The sequence below is a fragment of the Aspergillus pseudoviridinutans genome (genome assembly GCF_018340605.1).
Source record: "Aspergillus pseudoviridinutans IFM 55266 DNA, scaffold_3, whole genome shotgun sequence".
Lineage (NCBI taxonomy): Eukaryota > Fungi > Ascomycota > Eurotiomycetes > Eurotiales > Aspergillaceae > Aspergillus > Aspergillus pseudoviridinutans.
The window spans coordinates 3,360,819-3,385,472 of record NW_025091283.1 but is presented as its reverse complement, the minus strand read 5'-3'; the positions used below and the strand labels follow the sequence as shown (position 1 = coordinate 3,385,472).

Sequence of the window (24,654 nt, the reverse complement as noted above, 5' to 3'; positions counted from 1 at the left end):
GGCGGATCTATGACTGTGAAGTTACCTGGATGGTTCCTTGAAGGTGACCTCTGGCCTGTCCGGATGTGGCTTTCCTGTCCATTCCATGGGGACGATGGTGTATCCTTCGATTGGAGAATCGCGGACCATAAGAGCGCCCTACCCAGCAATGTCAGCACCCTTGAGCGTCCTTTGTGCCTTGAATCTCATACCTGGGACAGAGAGGCCATTGAAGCCGCGGCAATAAGAAGGCTTGAGGACTTCATCTTGCGATTGAGAATGTTTTGAAGGGAATCTGATGTGGATGAGTGAAGGACAGGGATGTTCCGGTGGACATATCGTCCAATTTATAGATTTTGCAAGACAGTCAGAGGCAGGGAACTGGTTTCGCTTTTTCCAGTCTCCGGGAGCATTGGGCCAAAGGAGCAACCAGGGTCCTCCGAGATGGGATTCCCCGCTGACGCTTTCATGATTGCACTTTGAGCATCATGCAGGGGTGTATATTGAAGTGGATCATGGAGCAGCGGTCAGAGCTCTATCCGACGTAAGACACGGCTCAGTTGAATCTGCGTTGAGAATCGAGGTGGAAGCAGGAGCGAAAGAGATCCATACTTCGAGTGCTCTGGAGGACCTAATTGATTACCCATAGAGGAAACACTTCGTGCTGGTCTCTCTACTGCTGCAAAGCGCTCGAAGCTCTCAAAATGTCCTAGACAATTCATGACTGACAGTGATGCCGGTGATCAATCACCCGTCATACAAACCCGCAGCTGGCTCGTCCCTAATCAATTTCTTCCCTAGATTGATCAGTCACTCTTGCAGCAGCCTTGACCGAGGAACCCTGCTCCACTGAGCTAACGCAATGTTGGCTTGAACTGGTTGACCAACAAAACAAGCATCATTCACTGGACAATGCGATGGTTTCGGTAAACTTGCTATCAAAGACCGTCAGATCCGTACTTCCTTCTCCTACTATCGGTCCCTTGACCAGCTAGAATTGGTTGCATATTGCTCCGGTGGAATGAAGTCGCTTGCGGCTCGAGCGGATCCATGGGCCATGATTGAGACCAGATACTATAAAAAGGAAAGTCTGGCGTCCAGCAGGCATGCACTAATGGTACAAACATGACTCTTGAGGTTGCATGGAGTGATTTCCGCGATCCTTCAAGGCTTGGCTCATCTATTATATTGGCTTAAGGCGTACAAGCACAGGCTTAGCTATAGTTCATTCCCAAAACGCGGGATGGATAGTTCATGCTACTATTTACCCACGAATGGTTCGTTGGCAAAATCCTAACATGTGCCAAGTTTCTCTGTTTGATTGGCTGCTCGAGTATGCCTAATTGCGCTTATTTTGTTGTCGTTCTCTATGTACTGCCTAAGACTTCTTAGATTATCAAGGGTCCCATCAAAGAGGCGCAGCACACACAGCCATCAGACAAAGAACCCCAGGATGCAATACATGTAAAACTTGATATCTACTTTGCTTTGCCTGGACGCCTATCATCCAAAACAATCATCAGCCAGAGAATATCTAATCAGCTCTACTGTCTGAAAGACAATCATGTCTACACATAGCTTCGACACATACAACGACAGACACGACACCCTGACACTTGATCGGAGAGTCTCAGGCGAGACATTACACGAGGGAGCGTCCCAAACTCTTCCAGTTGCCCAGCACTAACACATACAGCACCCTACCCAACCAAGCCCAGTCTATCCTCAAAGAGCGAAAAAGCCCAAGCGACAACCCCAAGCAGCTCAAGGATGTGGCCAAGGACCCGGAGTGGATTGACTGTCTCTTCTGCCATGAGCGCGCTTTGTCCAGGGTCGAGAAGAAGAGTAACGTGGGCGCTGCGTATATCGTGCCATTATTTTTCTTTCCCCCCTCATTTTCGATCCTTTCCCTCTAAACTAATTAGTGAGCAGAGTCGCGTTCACGGCAATGAGTGCAGTCTCTGTGCTGGTTGGTGCTGGTCCTCAGTGGGGTGGCGTGCGTGATTTTACTCATTATTGCTTGAGGTGTGATCGCCAAGTGGCTGTCAAGTACCATTCCAAGGGCAATGCAGATGTCTTTAGTCCGGAATGCTAGAGTTAGATGGCCATTGAATGGTCATTTCGTGCGAACTGCTTCAATTGCACTAGATGACAGTATGTTATTTCCCGCTGATATCGGAGCAGTTATGCCTGGAAGTCACAGGCCAATACATGAGAAGATGTTTCACAGACGCATAGCCTTAGGTGAGTCTCAGAATAGTCAGGGACTATATCACTCGCTTCATACCAATATGAGACGGATCCCAAGGTGAGACATCTCTATTCATCAGTTACTACCACCAAGGTCAACCATTGTTCTTCCTTTCTAGGAACCAGTCCAATGTTATTTGCTACATATGCAGAATTTATCTATCAGTCGAAGATTGTACACACAAAGATCATCCCGAAGGCAGCCTGTAGTACATCTACTCTGCCTCAGATGGAGGGTCCAGCTCATCCTCCCGAGATACCTTCTTGCCGTTGACGTTTTCCTCGACCTCCGCAATCACCGAGTCCATGAAAGCCTTATCTGTTCCGACCAGAGTGACGGTGTTACGCTTGTTGCCCCAACGAGGGTAGCTGCCGACTTTGACGCCGTGTGCGCTGGCCCGGGCAGCAAGGTCCGTCAGGTACGGCGCGACGGCGCTCTCAGGGAGCGGGGTGCTGAAGAGGTAGCGGTAGATACCTTTGCCCTCCGGGTTGGCTAGCCGTGGGAGCAGAACGGGCTTGAGGTGCTCGAGGAGGCGCTCGAACAAGCGAGGCACGCCGGGGAGGATATGCACGTTACCATTGACGACGGCGATAGGCACCCACATGTCGTCTGCAACGAAGAGGGCTTGTGATTCCGCGGAGAGGTTCTCGTCGTGCGGGAGGTAGACCATCCGGAGCTTTGCGGTGAGACCGGGCGACGGGGTGTCCCAGTCGAAGTGAGGCTGCATGGGGTGAGGCTTGGAGAGTCTCTTCATGCGCTCGAAGGCGAGGGTGTGAAGTTTGAGTGGCAGGTTGAAAGCCTTGGCTATTGATTCGTAGGTAATGTCATCGTGGCTTTTGGCGGGACACGCGGTGGAGAAGTTAGCTTTGAACACTTGCAACACAATATGAGGGAGATGTCAAGGACGTGGAGGTGAGGGCGTGTACGGACGTTGGCCCAATGCCTCCACTGGTCACAACAAAGTCGTAGTTGTTGCTCATCCGTCTCACGGCCTCAATGATCTCACCCTCATCGTCCGCAATGACTTCCACTCGCTTGAGTTGGATACCGAGTGAGAAGCAGTATTTAGCAAAGAAGGCCGAATTGGTGTCGATAGTCTGGATACGTTGACATCAGAAAGCTGTTAGTCATTTCCATAACTCAGGCCCATGGGACTTCTTTGCAGAATCATTTGCTGATTTTGTGCTCCGATCACATAACCTTCGCACGACAGGAAGAAAAAGAGGTCTCACCTTTCCACCAAGGACTTCATCACCAATGATCAGACATGCCGCCGTGTGGATGGTCTTAGATGGACTGGGCACGACGGATGATGTCATGATGGAGGACGGTTTGCTGGATAAGGGGGACAATGAGGCTCGCGAGGTGATCGGAGAGATAAATTTGGTCCTAAGCAATGGCCGGGAAATATGGCGAGAAAGCTGATTGAGACGATTTAACATGGAGAAGGAGGGAGATTGCGGGGGAGTTTTGCGGGTTGAGAAGAGCCCTGGCCGCGGGATATTGAAGACGATTTTATGAAGGATTAGAGGGAGCGGGGTGGGGATCTCCGATCAATCGCGCACTGCGGCGCTCTTCTTCATCGCTTGCAAACGCGGAGTATCTTTCGTATCATCAATCTTTCGCCTTAGACAAGTTTCTCCGCCTCTAGTGCAGACTTATCAAACGGGCGCTTGAACATCTTCCCCGGCTTTATTTGTATCGATTGGCTGTCTTACTTTCTCTATTCTCCCAGCAACATGGTGAGCTCCGTCTGCCCCGCACATGCCTTTCTGCAAGGAAAGATCTGCTGCTGATGATATATCTCTCTTAGTCTGAATCACGATTATACTCATTTTCTCCCGAGACAAAAGAAAAACTGCGCAAGTTCCGTTTGGGAACCTCCAGAGCGAAAGATCCGCAGGCGGTCATTTGTAGGACACCCATTTTTTGCTGCCCTAGACGACAAGCCATGCGCTACTTGCCGACGCAAGGCACAGAGGACTTCATTCTTGAGATGCGAACTTTCACAAAAGGCAGAAATTGACGACCGATCTGGCAGATATCATCGATTCCAAGACACAGGAGATCCGAGCCGAAGATGGCGAAGTCTACACGAAAATGGAGGCTCTGGCCGACGAGCTCCCTGAATCTTCCCCACGCTTCATTCTTTTGAGTTATCCCTTGACCTTGGTAGGTGGCATCCATGCTGGAGGCTCCAAGGCGCTTTCCCCCTCACTTTTGTCCAATGAATGTTCATGTGCGAAACTAACTTTTTCTCGTCTCACCAGGGTTCCGGTCGCCTAACGGTCCCTTACGTCCTACTCTACTACCTTCCCGAAAATTGCAATCCATCCATGCGAATGACATATGCCGGCGCTGTGGAGTTGATGCGCAATACCGCAGAAGTCAACCGCGTGATCGAAGTTCAGGATGAGGACGATATACTCTCCATCGAATCGAAGCTTCAGGGTTCGGATTAATCGAGCTGTAGAACGGCTCGTAGGGCATGATACTATGGTCACTGTGATATTCGGCGGCGGCTTGGGAAGATTGACGCTACGTAACGATCGTACCGGCACTGCACCTTTCTCTATACGTGTTAGTATTGCGTCCTAAGATGGCCATTGAGTTGGATTATTTTGCGGAGTGATTGTCCCTGTTGACCAGGATTCTGCAAATCTGCGAAGCCGCAACGACATACCGACAATAGAGCATTATCCATGCAGCCACTACATATATCCTATTTCCAGATACCGTCGAATCATTGACTTCCATTTTATTCCTTGCAGCTGTTCTTGTGCAGCTCATTTAACTCATATTGCATGTGCTTCCAGTTCGCTTACGGCGACCATGGGTAGAAGCATGTGACATGGATACTATATTGTCACGGAGCAACTCACAGAAGTCATTAGAGACGTGCCAAGAGTCCTGGAATTTGCCATCTGTTCGGCAGGGTTGCAGATCGGGCCTATCAATAACAAAGCATCCGTATAGATACTTCATCGATCGTGGTTTTATTCGAAATAACTGGTAAAACCTTGAGACGGATACTGTCTTACCGGGGCAATCAACGGTAAATCCGCACTGGAGAATTCTCGGCCACTGTCAAGCGGAGTAAACCGATGAGGCAGATAAGGTTTATTACAGTATTATTGAATGATTGGATCTGTTATGGTGCTGTGCCATTGCATTCCTGCTGGACCTGCTGGTACTGGCCACCACGGCCTTTTTGGCCATCAATTCGCTGGAATCAATTATCCCTGTCTAGTCTAGCAGAGTCAAGGGAGTGTGATTGGGTCCACGTCCCAATCCCAGAGACCCGGTCATTTGAGCAGTTATTAGTGTTATTAGTGGCGGCTGTCGGTTTGTAGTGAGTGACACTGGCTATCTCCGTACGGAGTAGTGGTTGCAGCTTTGAAGGCACCAAGTGGGTGGGTCGGTGGGTTTCTGAGGCACTGACCACCGTGTCTTGCTCTGGTACTAGTACTCCACTGGTTCCAATGGTGATAGTCGGCGGTATATGCCTATAAGGTACATATATTACGTTGCTATGGCATAAAGATGTAAACTGAAGTAACTCATACTCTACCTACCTCTGCAAAAACCACATGTGTACAGAATTAGCTAGAATAGCAAATGGTCTACTGTAGATCAGGCCATAACAATACTCACTACTGAGGACATATTATCACCATCCGGAATCATACAAACAAGCAGAAGGAACAACGTCACTTGTCACCCCATAGGTAGAAATCTCCCTGAGACAACCCACCAGTCTGCAGATTTACATCGCGCCATCCCTGCTATGAGGAGCATTAGGAGCATCCCAAAACACCCCCATGTGGTCTAGGGGCACCACCAGGATTCCTAAAACGCGAATCTGCAGCATGGCGCATGCTAGAAGCCGTTGGAGATTTCTTGCATACCCATTTATCATTTCGGCCATTGCATCAAAGTGGCGGCCCATAGCCAGCTGGTCGCTTTTCTGGCGCTCCCTCGGACCATTGCATCGCCAATTACAGCGGCCTGCTTTTGAGGGGTTAGTCCAGCCCATATGAGATTGCTGCAGTAGAGAGTCTAGGCAGTGGTGCTGGCATATGCGCGATGGTTCTATGCTGGCCTTTATTAGAACTGTAATTTGTTCATACCAGAAAAACGTATGACATCAATGATATATGCAGAAATATACAAKGCATAGAACGAATTATACTGTTATTTTGCGATGTTGTCATCAGGATTTATCCAGTTGGCACACTAGCAAGGGGCTCTCGGGATCTGCAGACTCGTCAAGGTGCCGTTGTTGCCATTCATGGTTATTATTAGAGGAGAACAACAGTCTTCTTCATTATTCTGGGTTGGCGCGCTTGTACTATTGGAATTTCTTTCATTGATACGGAGTACGTAACTTTATATGGTTTCAACGATTTACCACCTGGGTAAATCGTCCGAGCTGAACTACTTTAGCTCATGCTAAATCCTTCTTGTTTTATCAAGGGAATCATAATCCGAGGTCTCTCAATCAGTAAGGTTCTACTTAAGATTCTATTTGAAACATAGTAGTTGTCAAACTGCCAAGCACGTTTTGTATTTGATGGCCTTTTGCTGTAAACAATAGACGGTATAAATGGCTCCAAATGCTGACAATACAATGACGAATGCGGACATACTTATGAGCCCTGGTCGTAGCTCGCTTACGGATACCATGTAGAGAGGTACGTAAGGTACTTTAGGTAGAGGTTGACCCGGGACAACGGTTCCCAGGCAGCTAAAATCCATATCTCGCCACGATGCGGAGTATATTGTACTGGAATGAACTGTTAAACGAATCGGTGGAATGAAGTGCAGGACCTGTCATACCACACAACCATTTGACAGMCACCAGAGATGGAATTTGTGCCCGGAATTGCACTGCAGCCGGAAATACTCCATACGGAGTAGAATAGCACCAAGACACACCGGGCGAGACGCCTGTGGGTTCCAGCAAAGTTCCAGAGCGGGAAGAGTGCCTAATCCATCCATGCTCCACTCCGGACGAGGCCCCAAGCCGGTGCCTAATCATCATTAATTATGACTTATTTCATATTCAACTACTCAGGTATTTGTCAGGAGCGCCAAGGGCAAAGACAACAAAATTGCATTTAGCGTCTCGGGTTGTCGGCTAGACGGCAGCAAACCATGGTAACTTCCCAATTTCGTTTCTACTTATGGAGTCACGAATTGTCCATTGGTTAGTTATTGAATCTATAAAAGATTGTGGCGAATGGATTAAGTCTCAATTTATGATTATTCCTGATAAAATGAGTACAATGCTTACAAGAATCCTCTTGCTTAGTACCATACCTAGGACCATACTGTCTGAATGTGTACCTTAGGGTAAAAGGGCACCTAGCTTGCATGAAGTGCGTAAAAGTACAGAAGAATAAGGTATCCACCAATATCCACCCCTCTTGCTCGTTCGGTTCCCCCAGAAAGTTTGTTTCTATGCTAAGTGCCAAAATGGGTAGGTAAATGATTATTGTCTTCATTCTCCCGTTCACTGTTAATATTAATTTCATCTGATGGTCTTTTTCTTTTTTTGTTTTTTCCTTTTTTCGTTTTATTTCAAGACCCCATTTCCCCTACTTTATTATTAGCATTGCTCCTTCCTTCCGAGTTTCCCTGGGTCGTCCGCTGCCACTGTCGCATATACAAACCGCCACACCCACAATTTTCGCATCATTTATAATGACAATGAAACCAATGCAATCCGATAACTAGACAATTGACAGGTCTACAAGACCACCGCCATTATTCGACCCGACCGACTGTCAGATTGACTCCTGTTGCAGCTTCGTCTGAGTGCACTGACCGCTATTCAGCCAATCACCCAGAATACAGTCCGCCCAGAGTTGCCTTCCCTGCCCGTCTCACGTATTATTATTACCCATTGTTCGGGCAGTCCCTGCGTCCATTTCCACTCTCACCGTCTTGTCGGGTCTCCCAGGCCTTCGGATTCGGTACACCTCGTGAGACCTGCCATACCTGTGCTTCACCACTTCTGTTGAATTCGGCCCCATTTCGATTTCCCGCGTCCTAGTCAACTAATATTTGGTCGCATACATCACTATTTTTTTGCGCTTGAAATGTTATGAGAACGGGTTTCAACGGAAGAGATAGATCCTATATTTCGCGGCCCGGTCGCAAGACTTCCATCAGCCCCATCGCCACGGATCAATCAACTACGGATTCAGCGTGGAGGTTTCATATAGGATACAGCGAACATGTCCAGTCAAAACGACACTAGCCGACCTGGTGAGGACATGCAGGAAGGTTTCAGCAAGTATTTGAAGCGCATGAAAACGATCTTGAAAAGGAGTCCAACTGCAAGGAGTTCGATATCAAGTATGCAGGAGATCACTGAACGAACAGAACCGAGCCAAGTTGCCTCGTAAGTATCATCTTTTTTTTCCTTACACATTCTTCAACAGCAGTTAGATGTTCTTTTTGTCGCTCGTGCCCGTCTTCGTCAGACATATTTGTCATGATACTAGAGAGGTATACCACGAAATATTAATCAAGTTGCAGTCCCAGACCTACCCCCGGCCCAGCGAAAAAGCCCGCCGCCAAACCAGCTACAGAGCCGACCGTGGTAACGCACTGGAGCGCCATCCAAGAAGAGAAGGCTCGCGCCCTTTTCGCCAAGTATGGACTGACGTTTGAGCCTGGAGAGTGGAAAACGCCGAGCGACATGACTGTCCAGCGCGTGGCCAAGCCGATCCGTATGAGAGTTCGCCGCACTTGTCATCGATGCGAAACTACCTTTGGGCCCGACAAAGTGTGTGTTAATTGCCAACATATTCGTTGCACCAAGTGTCCGCGCCACACTTCCACCGAACCCAATGATCAGGCGCAAAACGCTCTCGAGACTATCCGCGCAGCGCAAGGACATGGGCCACCTCGACGCATGAGCAAGGAATCACAACTCACCATTCCTTCTCGCACTGGTGGCCAAGACCTCATCCGCAAGCCGATTCTGCAGAGAGTCCGGCGCACTTGTCATCGGTGTAATACTATGTTTCCTAACAAAGACGTGACGGAATGCCCTACTTGCAGCCACATACGATGCAAGAAATGCCCTCGAGAACCGTATGCGAGACCAGTTCAACTATTTGTCCTTGACAAGCTGCTGATGAAGTCTAGGTCCAAACCGCATAAATATCCGGATGGCTATCCTGGAGACGCAGAACCTCCGCCAGAACCGCCAGCACGAACCTGGAAGAAACCACGACAGAGGGTGCGCTACACTTGTCACAAATGTTCTACGCTGTATGGATCTCGGGAGACGACCTGCTCGAATTGCGGTCAGGAGAAGGGACCGGAAACTATACGAGATCCGTAGGTTCATGATTTTCTGATCTCCTAAAAATTGACTCTGACCACTTGATCAGGCCGAAAAAGCATAAGCCGGAACCAGATTTAGAGGTCTTAAGGCGCGTTGAGGAACGACTAGCAAACATGAGCACTACCAAGTAACTGCGATCGCTTTGCGTTTTTTCGACTTATCTATCAGCGACTGGCGATATGGACTTCGTGCATTTATCATTACCACATCACAACAGACTTCGTCTGACGAATCGGGGCTCTTAAGGGAATGTTTCCCTCACACTAGCTTCTTGTTGAATCCATCTACAATTCTTCACCATTATTGAAGACGTGATACGATCCCTTGCATTTTCCCTTACGACTTCAACACTGGATATAGAAGTGTAGTTGATGGGCATTTTTAGGCCCGCCCACCCTAGAGACCGTATCAACAAGAATAGACCCTCTAGTAATAAAATGACAAGTTACCTACCAGCAGACACCATTCGTCGTCCAATCCTTACTGTACTGGGATGGATTATCGCTCAAGAAAGTGATAGAGTTTCAGGGTCGGTGACTATCCGCTGTCACTGTTAGGGAGAGCCTCGGGCCAGCCCGTCTTAATGACTACTCCCCAGGCTTTGAACCCAAAAGCCGCCTGTCATGGACTGGTCTGTGCTGACTGTGGATATCATCGATACCATTGCTAATACCAGTAGCATAAAACCGCAAATTGAGTTATGATTGATCAGAGTCAATGGCCTAAACGCCCGTCGTAGTACGCTGGTAAGTGCTATGGACCCGACGGAACGATGGATCTTGATTCCGAATAGCCAGAATGATTTTCAGACGTCCAGCGGCCCACTTGAGTCTGTAGCTGGCAGGTGGAATATCAATAACGGCCAGAGAGTGGGTTCTACGGATACCTTTCTAGATATTGAACTATGAGAGCACGCAGTTGGCTTGACAGTACTACGGACTGTGTATGTAGGAGGGGCAGGGCATATTGAAAGTATCCTCATTTATCCTCTGTATCTCCCGCTTCCAACCTGACCTATGTCTTTTTTTAACCCACGTAATAATAGCTAATATTAACACATATTTGACACCCAACGTTGCGTACKAAAGCAGCACTATAACAAAGTTCACAAGAGTAGGTAGTGTCCCACGTCAAAACCAGGAAATGCAGCACTCGGGCCATGTCATGCAATCGCTGGCCGGATCTCACCGGGTTTATTGGTTGTGACTAGATGATGAGAATCCACTACTTTGATTTAGGCATATTCAGGCCGTGGGTGCTACCATTCCAGCCTTCTTTGAGTTAGTTCCTCCGTTGAGGCGTCCATTGAGTTTCATGCTTTGGGTGATGGAATGACGGATTCCGGGAGTCTGTCGGGGCCGGAGAATAACTACCTATTATTGGATTCTGTATTTTTCTTGGAGTACTCCGTATGGATCGTATTATGAACGGTATCTTGGGAATGTAGTCCTACTTACTAGAGTCTGGACCATCAAGTTCGTTCCAGAGTTGTATATACGTAACCAGGACCGCACTTTTCCAACCAATTGACCTGCCATAGAACCGACGTGTTCCTCATCAGTAGCATTGTCTATCACGAAAATCCTGCTGTCATTGAGTCAATCCTTGCCGTAAGAGTTGAGTCAAGTCCCAACGCTAAGGGAGTGATTTACGTGCCAAGAAAACTATTTGAAGAACGGACATGGACGGAGTTTCCGTACAGCCAGTCCGATCCTCATTTTGGGGCATTTTAACTTTCGAGCTCTCAAATAGGGGACGTTGGAACCGAGGTTGCGATTGTAATGTAGCACAATCGGACCCCTTTCGAATGATCTGCTGATATGGATCGACTGCGGTAGTGGTAGCTACATCTGTCAAAGCCCTTTTGTTATCTATCACAAAGCCGGCATTTGCCCATGTGCTTATGCGAGCTCCCCAGATCTGCTGAATCTGAGATCATAAATGATCATGATCCTCGCGAGTTAGCTAGTCTGACACGTCAATCTCATAGCTGCGTTCGATGCCTCACATTTCCTGAGATAAGCTCCAAACCGTTGGAACTAGTCCGGCTCAAGTTTAGAAGATGTGATAGCTCACATTGGACTGATTAGATCCCGGGATTTAGGGAAGCAACAGCAAGTCTGGCAAAGCTAGCTTTTGAGCGTCCAAGCTCGGGCCTCCGGTCAAAACCTGATTCATTTTAATAGGCGTTTATATCCGTGTCCTGCCCCTTACCCCTCGACGTCAAGCGGTCAAGGTTCGCTGGGTGCCAACGACTAAGTCTAGATACATTTCACAGGAGCTGTAAGCTTACTCTATTGGACTGAGCTCCTCTTTGGCTGGAGGTGTGGCTTTAGCCTGCGAGCCGTTGTTACATGAGGACCATATAGAGTCCTTGGACATGCTTAGGTAAATATCCCATATCCTTATTTTGGAAGCGTCCTTCAAGTGGAACAAGCTGGCATCATATGATATAACTGAACTCAGAGGCTCAGACCAAACTGACTATAGATATTCCATCCTCTACCATTACTAGTAAGTAAGCTTGATACCCGAAAGAAAGAACTTAGCTCAAAGTCCGAGTACTGAGTTGATAATTACAACTTTTGACCTTATCTGTACCATGGCTGTATTTGCACTTTATCCACCCTGGCGGCTCGGTCCGCTTGCCCCGCTCAGTTGTACCAAAATTCTTTTTCAGTACGAGCAGCCTTAAAAGAAATACAAGAGGTGTATATTTTACGCAGATTTTCATCAATATACGCTTTCCCCTTCTTCATATCCATTCAACTTGAACTGTGGCATTCTCTCTGCTACATATATTGTGCCGCCACAAGAGAAACAGTTGAACTTTTTCTTGGATCTTCACTTACCCGAAAGCAAGAATTCAACATCTACAGGCAAGCATCATAAGAGCGCTTCATCTTCATTAGCAAAGACAATATCCCACCCATAGTTCGGAACAACACAGTATGCTGCTCCCCCGACCAGCTGCGCTGTACGGCCTTCTTCACTGAGTAAAGGATTGGCCTGTAGGTATAAGGACCATGGGGCGCTCTCCCGCACGCGTAAGCTATATTCGTGCAATTTCCCCTGTACAAAATTGCTCTTGATTGCCACTTGCCACAACGCAGTGTGGTACCTTGAGACGCCGTCGCCTTTTCAGGTGGCGCGCGGAGGATGTAGAGGATCCACGAGAAGGTCAGAGCCATTGAGTTAGGCTTAAAGAACTAAGAGTCATGACATATTATGCTGGCCGTGTCTTACCATCTGTCCTGTTCTGGAGGAACGTCAGGGAATTGACAGGGCTCTGACCATGATTTATGATCGAAGAAATTGCTGATACTGTCAGGAGACTCACGCCTGCGGATAGTGTTTCCAGACATTTGACTTGTACTGTGGAGAGCTGGTGTCATATAGTCAAGCTGATTTTATGTCATGAAGTCAACGGTAGTGGTCAGACAATGGGCAAAGTACTAATCCTCTCTTTACAAGAGACCTCCAACATTGCCACAATTATGGCCCAATGCTCTCTGCATAGAGAGCGCGTTGTCAGGTCATTCATTCAGAGATGGGATTACTTAGAGCATAACCCAGCTACATTACTGCGCATCCTTCAACTGCCATCAACAGCAGAGGGCTAACCGCTTACCCCTCATCCAGCATCATATTGTCCTCATCCGCTCTTCTTCTCTCAACTTTCCGCCTGCTGCATCCCAGCACAGTGGGAACAAATAGGATCGAACCCGCTAAATGTAGCGTTTCGGTGTTTCACGCACTACTGCCGGTCTAAGATGCTAGCGGTCTTAGTAGCCTCCACGACTAGTTCTGCACCAACCCTTTTCTGGACGGAAAGAATCTTCATGTGGCGAAGTACAGCCTGTTGCTCTGCGTATGACCAGACGACTCGGAGACTTAACTTTGGGCCGGAGAGTTATTTGGTAGGTTGATGGACCGTTGTTCAACGCAATTGTCCTGGTTGCTGGGATTGCTGTTGCCACTACGGAGTACACCGTGCATGCAGAAAGGCTAATTAATGGACATTAACATACATTTGTTCCGAGTCAAGTAAATGTACGAAAGTGGAGTTGGGTCTCGAGAAATCCAGACGGTAACAGTGGTATTCTTACGATGCTTGCAGCAACCTAAGCAAACAGAAGTACCATTCCTTCAAGATAAGGTAGTTTGGGTATCAACACCATGTTCCGAACACTGGGCGCAGTCGTTGTTACCTTCTTCATTCGAAGGCTGGTGATCTCGTAAACGTTTTGCATGACGCGCTAATCTTCCAACGCTTCTCCAGACAGCAAAAGTCCCCTGCGGTCAACTCTCCCCTCCTATCACCTTCCTTCGCTTTCCCAAGTAGCCTTCGGTTTCTGATGCATACTTGCGTTTTTCGTCGCACCTGCAAATAAGACAGTCGATGTAGAAGGCATTTTGGGAAAAGTACCCTAGTGCCTCATACGCGGGGTTGGGTCCGACAAAGGTGGTGGTGTCCCAGTAGAAGCATTCGTCGCAAAATGCCCTCACGCATCGCCTGCAGCAAAACAGGAGGCGTCCAGCTTCAGATGCATTCTTGTGGCATTTCCAGCAATAATGATGAGGGCAAATTGAAGTTCCCGAACTCGGATGTTCTTCTTCGATCACGCTCTCAAGGCAAGCAGTGTGAAAAGCACGAGGGCATATGTCACAGTCATCCGCATTGGACTGATGGCATAGGAAGCACGTCTGAGATTTATTAGCATGCGATGTTCCTCGATTCGGATCGCTACTCACTAATTGATGGGTAAAAGTGTTCCTGGGTGAGGCACACTCCTCAGTAGTGGACGCCGGCTCCTCGACCGAGCGACTCAGGCTTTCCTTGCTCACTGCATAGCCGTCAATCATGACCGTCCTCTCCTTACCAATGCGACGATTAGAGCGGAGCAGATTGGTGCTTTCTTCTCCAGCATATACCGTATGATGGCGTCCGCTTGTATCAATTGTCACCCCATTGAACAGGTTTGTCCTGACTCTGTCGGCCTTCTCAAGCCAGAGTTGTTCTTGTTCAACGCTAAGATTTCCGGAGAGCCCTCCGCCTCTTTGGGTACTTGCACACTTGTCCAGAATAGCGTTCATGTCCCACTGTGCCATTTCGTCTGTATCAATTGGTTTCTGAGACAAGAAAGCCTGATCCACGAAGACGGGCGAAGGCAAGCTATATGTATCCGTCGAGTTCTGAGACATGCTCACCTGTTCAGTACCGAGCATGTCAAGGTAATTATTTCCGGGGCAATGAGTGTGTAGGTTATCGGTCACTCTATCTGCGATATAGGCTTTCTTGACTAGCCGACGGCTCATCTGCTCTTCGACTGTGCCTGTGGAACGGAGTTTATAAATTACGACCGGCCGGGTTTGTCCAATTCGATGCACTCGTGCTTCGGCCTGTCGCATCACTTGAGGGTTCCAATCCTCATCCAAGAACACGATCACAGAGGAGCTCGTCAAATTCAATCCTTCCCCGCCCGCTCTAATCGAAACCAGGAAAACCTTGTATCTCGGATCGTTCTGGAAAAGGTGCACCATGACCTTGCGCCATGGCCCAGTGGTTCTTCCATCGAGCCGTGCGTATTCGAAGGCTCGGTTGCTGCCTTGCAGCATCATGACCAGGTCCTCGCATAGGTTGAGAGCCTGGTCAAAGTTCGAGAACACAATGACTTTCGTCTCGGTCGCCACGTAATGTTTGACGAGCTTCTTGAGGACTAAGAATTTGCCGGATTGATTTATAAGATGTTCTCCCAGTTCATACKGGTTGGGAATCGCGTCTGCAAAGAGATAAGGATGAATGGAGCACTGCCCAATATCAGTAATGCGCAAATGGTAGGGGAACTCGCGGACTGACTTTTCTCAGCTCCATGAGAATATTGCCAGTGATACGGTACTTTCCAGGCCCAGGCGTCTTTGCAGAACACTCGGACATTGAATTGACTGCCTTAGAACATGTTTTTTCGACCGCTGGTTGTTCAGACAAGGAGCCATCTGATTGAATGTGCGAGGTAGATGCATCTAAGGGCAACTGCCAGATTTCTGCACCTGTAAGAATTCTCAAATACAATAAACGCTGTGCAGGCGATAAAGGCACCGAAAGGACGGTTTCCGTTTTTGGCGGGATATCCAATCCAACTCCGGGCGAATCCTTGGTTCTTCGGATCATGATCAGCCTTAGGAAATCTTTGACAGATTCGAGAAATGCAGGGTCGAATTTTCCGTCGGTAAGGGAGAAAGCCTCCTGGAAGAGCTTCTCAGTGGCTGGCACAAAGACCTCAGGGTAAAGCCAATGGAAAATCGACCACAGTTCACTGAAGTCATTTTGTATTGGGGTACTGTAAACGCGATCAGACGATCAGATCAGCAGCATTCAGTTCTAGAAAGAGCTGCAACTTACCCGGAGAGCACGAGCTTCATTTCTGCTTTGATGCGGTTAAGGACCAACGCTCTCTTCGAACGACTGTTTTTAATCCTGTGGCCCTCGTCGAGGACGACGCCTCGCCAAACGAAGACCCGGGAGAACCAATTGATTTCTGAAATCAGTGTCTCGTAGGTTGTAAGCACAATGTCCACAATGTGGGTTGAACCTTTGAAAATACTGGGCTTTTTCTGGGCACTTATCATCCTCTTCACGGCGTCTCGTTGCTCGAATGTCCCATGGTATTTCACAGCTCGAAGGTCGGGGGTCCACTTCTCGATCTCTGTTAACCACGTTTCTAGGATACTTAGGGGACACACGACGAGAAAGGGCACATTTCTATTTGAAAATGCACCATCGCGTTCTTTCAAATGTTGAAAGAGGCTCAAGGTCTGAAGCGTCTTGCCTAAACCCATCTCGTCCGCAAGAATACCACCGACGCCGTTGCGGCACAGGTATACCAAGAAAGACAGGCCCTCAAGCTGGTACGGCTTTAACTTTGCTCTGAGACTGTCCGAATGTTAGCCCGAAAACGAAGACGGGAGCTGATATACTCAACTTACCCTCTGGGCTGAGCACTAAGACTTTCATATTCGAGTATCTTAGCAGGTGCGGAAATGTTTCTGTTGGTCAGCTTTTCAAACGGCTTTGCGCTGCCAAGGAGAGGGCGTATGATGTCCATGTGCGAGAACAGAAATGTGATCCGCCTCGTTCGGATGTCCTGAAGAATGTCCTGTGTTCTACTGGATGCGCATTTGTTAAGCTGGGGTACTGCTGACCAGGGGGTGCCGAAGTCTCGCGAACAGCCCTGTTGCTCTGCCTTCTCCAGGCTCTCTCGATCTAGCGAAGCATGGATTGCAGTGTCAGAGGTACATCGAGTCTCTGCGGCGTCATTTTCACCAATGATTTCCGACCCTTCGGAATAGTTGGGAGATGTCGGCGGCGAGATACTCCATGATCGAGGTGTGCTCAATGCGGAAGACAAAGACCCAGACTCTGAGCTTCGACTGGTATATGGCGCTTGAGAGACGTTATTGCCCATGTTGAATTGCATCTTCGTATGCTACGAGGGAGATCAAGGGTAGATGATGGGACCTTGTATGTGAGTAGGTTGAGAAACCGAGGATAGCCATGAGGTGGAAGAACTGGCAGAGGGCTTCTAAATGGTATGGAGTATAGAAAGAATTATGCTTCACCGTTTGAGATCTTCTGAAACGAATGTGAGCAATAATCATACTGAGTGTTACTCTCCAGGAGATAAAAGAACTACCGTTCTTAGGGCATGCCTCACTTGTCACTTTGACTTCGGCTGACTAGTGAATCAAGAGTATGAAACTCTGGGGTAGTGTTCTGTGGGGGAGTGATCTGAAACAGAAGTTTTGCATTTCTCAGTGAATGTGCTAGATCTGTAGTCATCAAGGGGGGGTCGTGTGAGAGCTTTGAGGCTGCCTTCAATGTGTTGTTGAAAATGAAGTCTGGGTTGCATGATTTTCATTCAAGGCTGAGAAGCCTAGACGTTTTAGCACCATTTCATGCTATGTTCACGACCAGTTTTGTACGCTCAGAAATTGTGTATGGATCCTAGGACCATCCACGTTAGTATGCTTGTAGATGAAGTCATCCATGTATCTTTTTTAGTGATATGAGGTGGTTTGAAAAGCACGTAGAACAAACCTTCATGCACCCTCACTATTATACTGTGCATTCTCGTCATAAATTCACAGAACGAACGCCATTACACCTTAATCCTCCGACTCAATTGCTCCGTCCCTGCGGACTTCTCAAAGTCAATCTCCCCCAAATTGGCCCTCTTCCCCAACGCGCGACGGATGATCCAATCCTTGCTATTGACTTCTTCCTCAACATCCCCGTCTCTCAGCTCAGGAATCCGATCCGACCCTTCCAACCGCTTGAGGACTACATCGTCCTCCGGCCGCGAGAAGTAGACAAGACTATACCGGGTCCAATCAGCCTGCTGGCCCGGTGGCGCCGCCACGCGGTGGATGTTCGATCGGAACAGCCCATTCGTGAACTTGACCATTGCGTCTCCCAGGTTGACGATCGCGTGGCCTGGGAGAGGCCGCACGTAGACCCATTGCGCGTCTGCGCCGGGTGGGAGAACCTGCAGCCCGCCGAGCCGGTTGAAGAGGATCGTGATGCTTCCGAAGTCGGTGTGTTCACCTAGTGCGGTGCGTCTGTCGTCGGCAGGTTGGGGTGGAGCTTTGATGAAGCGGACTTGGTCGCCGCTGAGGGCTTTGAGACGGTGGAGGTCTGGTAGAGTCGAGGGCGGGAGGCCTAGGCTGTCGTTCAAAAGGGTGAGGATCAGCGTGACGATTGAGTGGGAGGCGCGGATGAATGACTCGAGGGTTGGGCGAGCTTGGTGGAGGATTGCGGGGGCTGGGAGCTGTGGTGTGATGCCTAGGATGTCGTTCTTCGAGACCTGGGTCGACTTGTGAGCTGACGTTCATGTGCATCGGGACTGCTGAGGACAGACATTGTAGAATTCGTTCCGGTCAAGATTCCCTTGACGATCAACGACCGCTGCACCCTGTGCTTTATAGCCATGGTAGGAGTTCTGGTTGCTAAAGTCATATGGTAGTTTCTCCTCCAGCCTGAGATTTAACAGGTTCTCGCCTGTCTGGAACAGCTTGTCTGCATCATTGAGGATGCCACGGCCCTCTTCGGAGCCTTCGAGGTCGAGGTAGAAAAACCCTATATCTTCACATGCTTGCATCAGCCTCTGGACCTCGTTCGCGTCACGCGCAAGCAGCTTCTGGAGAGATAGACGCAGTAGGGGAGCGGTTGGTATGTCACTTGGAAAAGGTGGCAACCCGAGGAAATCGTTCGTATAGACAGCCATGTTGAAGTTGTTACAAATCAAAAATAGTTGCTGATGCTTGCAATAAGCTCTGGAGAGCGAAAGCCAATGAAGAACGACCTCCCTTTCATTCTTTATATCAGCATTCAAGTCAAGTGCCCTGTGGCCCCCATGCGGGGAAAAGAGCTGCAACCGAGGGCCAACAGAGTGCGGAGCTCACAGTCTGGACTGACAATATTGATTATGATTGGGATTTAGTTTGAGACCTTGACCTTTTAGAAGCTGAAAGGTTAGTCTGACCATCTTAGCCGAAAGATGATATAGAACTCGGCATTTGAAGTGCAGGCAGTCTTATCTCCTGCAGTGGCATCCCATGCACTTCGCATCAAAAATACGGCAGCAAAAGTGCTCTAGTAGTGAGATTGAACCTCAATGCAAGGCTCAGAGTGCTCGAGGAAAGGTTCCCTGGGAAATTTGACTTGACCTTTTCCGAATCTGAAGTTCACTGGCGATGGCTGTTGATGAGCAATATGTGAATAGTAATGTATGCCGCCATTAGGCAAAACCTTCATGTATTCTACATTTATATGCTGTTGCTATGGTACCTAAGGAGTCCAATATTGGCTGACCAAATCAACAAGGTCCAGTTGTAAGGTCTGCTGGTCTGAAGCAGAATCTCCATCTGTAACATATATCAGATCACGTGATTATGAGTTCTTCCCGATAGAGTTGAAATACTTCATCGTTCTCACCACATCCCATATTCCTCATTCAATTCTTCTAAGCTCAGGTCCGGTCATCGGAACGAGCTATATACTGCACAATGACAACACAGAAGCCTCACATCGCTCGCGAGCTTCTTGCGCGCGCCCACTCACCAGACACGGCAGAACAGCTCTTCACTGAGCGCATCAAACAAAAACCCCTCTACCTCAGACCGACCTCCCCCACACCCGCGGACAACCGAGAAAGACGTCGCCTGCATCGTATCCGCAAGAAAGAATACTTCTTGCGCAAGCAGAAACCAAAACCCCTCTCCGCGCGCGAAAAGCGCATCTCGGGTCTCTACGATCTTCCCAAGGAGGAATGCAAATATTCCATTTTCAAGGAGCTTCACAAATTATGGGTTGGCTATATGCAAGACATCCTGGATCTACGAGTCCGACAGGTTCCTATCACGCCACAGTCGCATGGGAGCAAGCTGGTTACTGCGGATTTTCATGGTGCTGAGGTTGAGGTTGTTCGGAGTCGGTGCTCGGGGCGGGTAGGTGTGAAGGGAATCGTGGCGAGGGACACAAAGTTCACCTTTATGATTGTCACGGAGAAGGATGAGGTGAAAAGTGAGTTTGCTTTCGCAGATCCCATTACACAGCTGGAGAAGTAAACCTTGAGCTAACCGCGCCATGAAGCTATTCCCAAAGAACAGACCATCTTTCGCTTCTATGTTCCTTTGCCGTCGGCAGATGATGAAGACACTGCTATGTCGGATGGTGATAAGGCCAAGAAGGAACTTACATTTGAGCTTCACGGCAGCCAATTCGAGAATCGGCCAGTCGATCGAGCTAACAAGAAATTCAAATGGCGAAATGTGGAATACATCTAGCAGTATCGAGTTTCAACTGCAAACCGTCGAAATTGACGATGCAGGCTTTTACTACCCATCCAGGAGCCGGTCTCATGACTGTCAGATGGCGGCGAAAGGGGACTGAATACGCTACCAGACAGTCGTCTGCCGGGACGGTCACTAACCGTCCACCTGGTCCCGACATCTGCTGCGAAAGATGGCGAGGGTGGGATCAGGGCTCGAGAGCTCATGTCCTGGGGAATTTGCACTCATAGTTGTTATGATCTGGGAGAATTGGACAACCGGTCTCTGTGTTTTCTCGTCGCCTATCGATGCAGTACCTATACACATTGTTGAGGCGCGCCAGAGCAAACTTCCCTCCTATTCCAATGCTATGCTATTTCCGCAGAATCGTGGGTCCAGTGCGATGTTCGCAGGCCCATCTGAATAGCACTACGTCTCAATCCTTAACTCTCGCGTGGTTTCTCAGATTCCCTCGTCAACCGCCTATATCTCTGAGATGTGAATATCCTTCATCCTATATTTCTTTTGGACTCAGTGAACGACTGAAATGTGCGCAAGGCATATAGTGGGAGCACCGTCTGCCTTGTTCTGGGTTGACGTCCATGCTACCGATCAGCGATTTTGACCCAGTTATGGCTTGCTGGCCCGATATTGCAGATTTCAATCTTCAGCATACCTGACCTGTTTTATCCAAAGTAACAGGATCCAGGTCAATTCGCTCTCAGAACTGAAGCGCTACCACGGAAAGGACTCCTGGATGTGGATAGCATGCGCGTGCCACTGGACCACAATATGTATGGGCCGCTCGCTCACGTGAGGTGAAACCTGGGTTGCAGTAAAAGCACCAACAATCCAGCTTCACATTCCCGCCCATTCAATGCTGAAGGTCCTCACATTACTGCCTGCTCCGTTGATCGAGTCTCCCTCTTTTTTTTCAGCCCCTCCTATCAGGAAGCCCTTCTTGACACCAGTCCCTAGTCGCCCGCCGACGATGATATCCATCAAATCAATCTCCTCATCCCATTCGGCCGACACGGTCAAAAAGTGGGAATGGAATCGCAGCGGGTCACCAGGATATGCAAGGTACTGGCAGCCGAATCGGAGACCTGGTGATAGATAATAGCCCTCCGAGTGTAGGTGAGCAAACAACGGGTACGATGATGGCACCTCTGGGAGCGGCAGGAGCTGCTTAGCAGGCAGATCAGAAGGTAGAAGATTCTCGGATGTGGCGGGAGTGACTCCCATGGCGTTTTCAGATTGGATTGCAATTGAGGTTCGTCGCGATGTCTGGGTGGAATCTGTCTGTTTATCATCACCCGCAAAGAACTCAGAGCTGGGCATGTCTTGCACGCCGTCGGCCGAGACCTCTCTTGGAGCAGATCTCTTTGCCTTAGCTGCCTTCTTCTCATCTAAATTCTTTAACGCTTCTTCCCTTCTCAGCTCCCTTCGGCTATTTTGAAGGCGCATTGCTTGGAGACCCTGGTTTTCTATATCCTGCAGGTACCTCTTCCGGTCGGCCTCCATGATAGATTTCATTCCATCCTTCTGGAGTTTTACCTCGTCTACAATGCATGCTACACCTTTCTCCACCAGAAGTCTGGCCTCTTCAGGCATCAGCTCTAGCGGCAAGCCCAGGAAGACATTTTGTTGCGGGATCTGTGGCAGTGTACCGATCAAGACACCACAGATGTGATGTTCGCGTCTCAAATACGTGACAGCATCAATTGAGAAAAGATAGTAACTACCCGAGATATACGAGATCGGAATAGGGAGGGAAGGTTGAGTATCCATTCTTGACGATAACAATAGCACAATTGCTTAAATGAAATCAATCACTGTTGCGACAGTATCGACGTTAGCCTCCAGCTCCACGAGGATAAGCAGAGTATAGAGAGTTCAAGGGTAGACAAATCATTTTCAATACGTTTCTCAATCACATTTGCTCGAATTTTTTTGAGATAATAATGAGCTTCAGGGGATTGACAGATTATAGTAGTTATATAATCATGTGAGGGAGGTGAAGAACCAGAAAAAAGACGCTTGACTTACCATCAGAGAAATTTCGGTAGTAGAAAGTGACCTGCTCTGGATTTCGTCCTGCGAGAGCCAGAGCTGTAGATGTCACCCAAAGCTGCAGATTGCGAGTGAGGAAAATAAGAGAGCAAAGTAGTGGGTGGAGGTACCGCTGAGGAAAAATATACCCTATGAAAAACGAAGCTAATCCTATTTGGGCATGCTGTTTCGGCATCGCAAACGGACCGGAGACATCGAGACTACTAGTTTAGACTTCGGATCTACTTCGTTCTCTGATTGATCTCACAGTGCAGAAACACGGTCAAGAACTCTATATATCTCCGGTAACTACCAGCAGACGGATTTCTCATTGATATTCGACGGTCTAGTAGCCACTGCCACGATGAGCTTCTTAATGCTGCTCTTCTTGGTCTTCTTTGCGCCCTTCTTCCTATTTCTAGGTAGGCACTGCTTTTACAATTGTTTCTCATCACCCCAGCGCGCTGACTATATAAGGGTGGCTCAGTATCACAGCGATTCGCCGGAGTCGCCTTGGCTCCTATTTTCCAGGAGTCTCCATAAGGCCTGGGCTCGATGCCTATGACAAGCATTATCTCCAAACTATGGTCAACACTGGCTCCTCCATGTCCGAACAAATTGAGCTGGACAATATGTTGGTGCAGTCAGACCATGAAGAGTAGTGAACAAGATCTGCTAGTATAACCTTGCAACTTTGCGGACATGCAATCAGAATTCAAGGTCCGCTTTCTTCGGCATGCCGCCGGGTGCCGCAGCATCTTGTGCCTCTTTGTCTCCTTCAGCAGGTGGTAGGCTGAAGGGCTTGATCTCGAATCTTCGTCTGCTTAGGGTGAAGGCCCAGTCTTGTCCGACGTTCTGATCACTTCCGCCACCACGCTCGTGAAGCACTGGCAATTTATGGGTCTTGAGCATGCCTTGTGGTGGCTCCTCCTGTGATGTCGCAGCCCCGGATGTTGCGAGGGCATCGGACGAATGGGGAAAAGGACAAAGTTCGATGACACCGTCGCTGATTATCTCCATCCATCGCACCAGTCCTGAGGAGCGCGGAAAAAGAGACAAAGGAATTGTGATCATTGCCGTGATGCGGTGACCCTGGGTGTTCATCAATGCCCTCAGTGCATGGAGAAAGGGCAGAACATGGTCTGGCTGGCTGACTTCGGGTGGATATATCGTAGGATTGAGTAAGGATGGAATGACGATACGATGTACTGTGTTTGGATGATTCGAAGCAATTGCCGTCTGAAGACGCTTGTAGATCGCGATGAACAAAGGTTCATTCGACGGCATGAGGGGTATATATGTCAGGTTCGATATGGAAGGGTGGGTGAGACGCTTTGTGAGGTCAAAGGCATGACAGAAGGCCTCTTGCTTGTTCATATCAGCGGCCGTTGGACTCTGTTCTCCTGAAACAGCAGGAGCTACTTCTGTCAGCACAATTTCACCCTGCAGATTTGAACGCTGAGAGGCGCATTCATTGACGATGCATACCTCGGGACCCCGCAACTCCAGCACCGAATTCTCCCAAACGCTCATAGCGCCAAGCAATTTTCATGCGCTCGCTCTTTTTCTTATCGGACTTGTCATCCAGTGCGTCTGCAGGACCTATTAAACCTGGGAGACTTCTACCCCATTGTTCCGGCATTCCAATGACGTGAACCTTTTGGCCTTGCACGACACCTTCAGCGGCATAATATCGTAGCAGTGCACCCGCAAAATCTGTAGTTCCATTCTCTTCAATTAAAAGAATTTTCCCAATAGGAAGCCCTCCGTGCCCTGCTAGAAGGTTATCGAGCGATCGTGTGCCTGTCGAAGTAGTTGGTCGCCCATCGTCGGGGGAGGGACGGACTCCGGGATGCGAATCTGTAGTGGTGGTGGCTTGCGGCGCCTGCGCAGAAGTATTGGCAGTAGTGGTACGATCGACGGCTCCCGACAAGCCTATATTGCGCTTGCGAAAGGACATTTTGTGCAATGGTTGTTGTTGGCTTTTGGAGCTCGAAGCTCTCTTGAGAATTTGTTGCGGGGCAGCTGCCGAAAGGAAACTAAAGCGGCGGTACGCTAAAAGTTGAGCAAAAAAAGCTGCCGTTCAATTTCTCCGATTTCAAGACCACTTCGCCAGTTCCTTGCAGCAATCGACTTTCACACGACTCCTGGCCTCTCTTTATTCCTCAATACCAGAGCT

The 24,654-nt window shown here is 48.7% G+C and overlaps 8 protein-coding genes across 8 annotated transcripts; 3 read left to right on the top strand and 5 right to left on the bottom strand.

The window, feature by feature from the left end:
- Positions 1 to 2,444: 2,444 nt before the first annotated feature.
- Asppvi_004929 (flavin adenine dinucleotide pyrophosphatase) lies at positions 2,445 to 3,549 on the bottom strand (the record flags this gene model as incomplete). The annotated part of the gene is made up of 3 exons (XM_043300868.1): positions 2,445 to 3,063; positions 3,161 to 3,327; positions 3,463 to 3,549. 3 exons carry the CDS (start codon positions 3,547 to 3,549, stop codon positions 2,445 to 2,447), a joined length of 873 nt encoding a protein of 290 aa, XP_043156803.1.
- A 420-nt stretch (positions 3,550 to 3,969) lies between these two features.
- Asppvi_004928 (GMF family protein) lies at positions 3,970 to 4,692 on the top strand (the record flags this gene model as incomplete). The annotated part of the gene is made up of 4 exons (XM_043300867.1): positions 3,970 to 3,972; positions 4,044 to 4,143; positions 4,272 to 4,402; positions 4,501 to 4,692. 4 exons carry the CDS (start codon positions 3,970 to 3,972, stop codon positions 4,690 to 4,692), a joined length of 426 nt encoding a protein of 141 aa, XP_043156802.1.
- A 3,780-nt stretch (positions 4,693 to 8,472) lies between these two features.
- Positions 8,473 to 9,724, top strand: Asppvi_004927 (uncharacterized protein; the record flags this gene model as incomplete). Its single annotated transcript, XM_043300866.1, has 3 exons — positions 8,473 to 8,639; positions 8,777 to 9,586; positions 9,640 to 9,724. The coding sequence occupies 3 exons, from the start codon at positions 8,473 to 8,475 to the stop codon at positions 9,722 to 9,724; spliced, it is 1,062 nt and encodes a 353-aa protein (XP_043156801.1).
- A 4,171-nt stretch (positions 9,725 to 13,895) lies between these two features.
- Asppvi_004926 (putative nucleosome remodeling complex ATPase subunit (Snf2h)) lies at positions 13,896 to 17,059 on the bottom strand (the record flags this gene model as incomplete). Its single annotated transcript, XM_043300865.1, has 5 exons — positions 13,896 to 14,300; positions 14,349 to 15,305; positions 15,454 to 15,934; positions 15,997 to 16,527; positions 16,581 to 17,059. The coding sequence occupies 5 exons, from the start codon at positions 17,057 to 17,059 to the stop codon at positions 13,896 to 13,898; spliced, it is 2,853 nt and encodes a 950-aa protein (XP_043156800.1).
- A 693-nt stretch (positions 17,060 to 17,752) lies between these two features.
- On the bottom strand, positions 17,753 to 18,877 carry Asppvi_004925 (putative oxidoreductase, 2OG-Fe(II) oxygenase family; the record flags this gene model as incomplete). Its single annotated transcript, XM_043300864.1, has 2 exons — positions 17,753 to 18,457; positions 18,512 to 18,877. The coding sequence occupies 2 exons, from the start codon at positions 18,875 to 18,877 to the stop codon at positions 17,753 to 17,755; spliced, it is 1,071 nt and encodes a 356-aa protein (XP_043156799.1).
- A 781-nt stretch (positions 18,878 to 19,658) lies between these two features.
- On the top strand, positions 19,659 to 20,438 carry Asppvi_004924 (RNase P/RNase MRP complex subunit; the record flags this gene model as incomplete). The annotated part of the gene is made up of 2 exons (XM_043300863.1): positions 19,659 to 20,175; positions 20,245 to 20,438. 2 exons carry the CDS (start codon positions 19,659 to 19,661, stop codon positions 20,436 to 20,438), a joined length of 711 nt encoding a protein of 236 aa, XP_043156798.1.
- Positions 20,439 to 21,281: 843 nt separating this feature from the next.
- Positions 21,282 to 22,214, bottom strand: Asppvi_004923 (tRNA splicing endonuclease subunit SEN34; the record flags this gene model as incomplete). Its single annotated transcript, XM_043300862.1, has 1 exon — positions 21,282 to 22,214. The coding sequence occupies one exon, from the start codon at positions 22,212 to 22,214 to the stop codon at positions 21,282 to 21,284; it is 933 nt and encodes a 310-aa protein (XP_043156797.1).
- A 969-nt stretch (positions 22,215 to 23,183) lies between these two features.
- Positions 23,184 to 24,435, bottom strand: Asppvi_004922 (elongator complex protein 4; the record flags this gene model as incomplete). The annotated part of the gene is made up of 2 exons (XM_043300861.1): positions 23,184 to 23,893; positions 23,964 to 24,435. 2 exons carry the CDS (start codon positions 24,433 to 24,435, stop codon positions 23,184 to 23,186), a joined length of 1,182 nt encoding a protein of 393 aa, XP_043156796.1.
- Between the last annotated feature and the right edge of the window lie 219 nt (positions 24,436 to 24,654).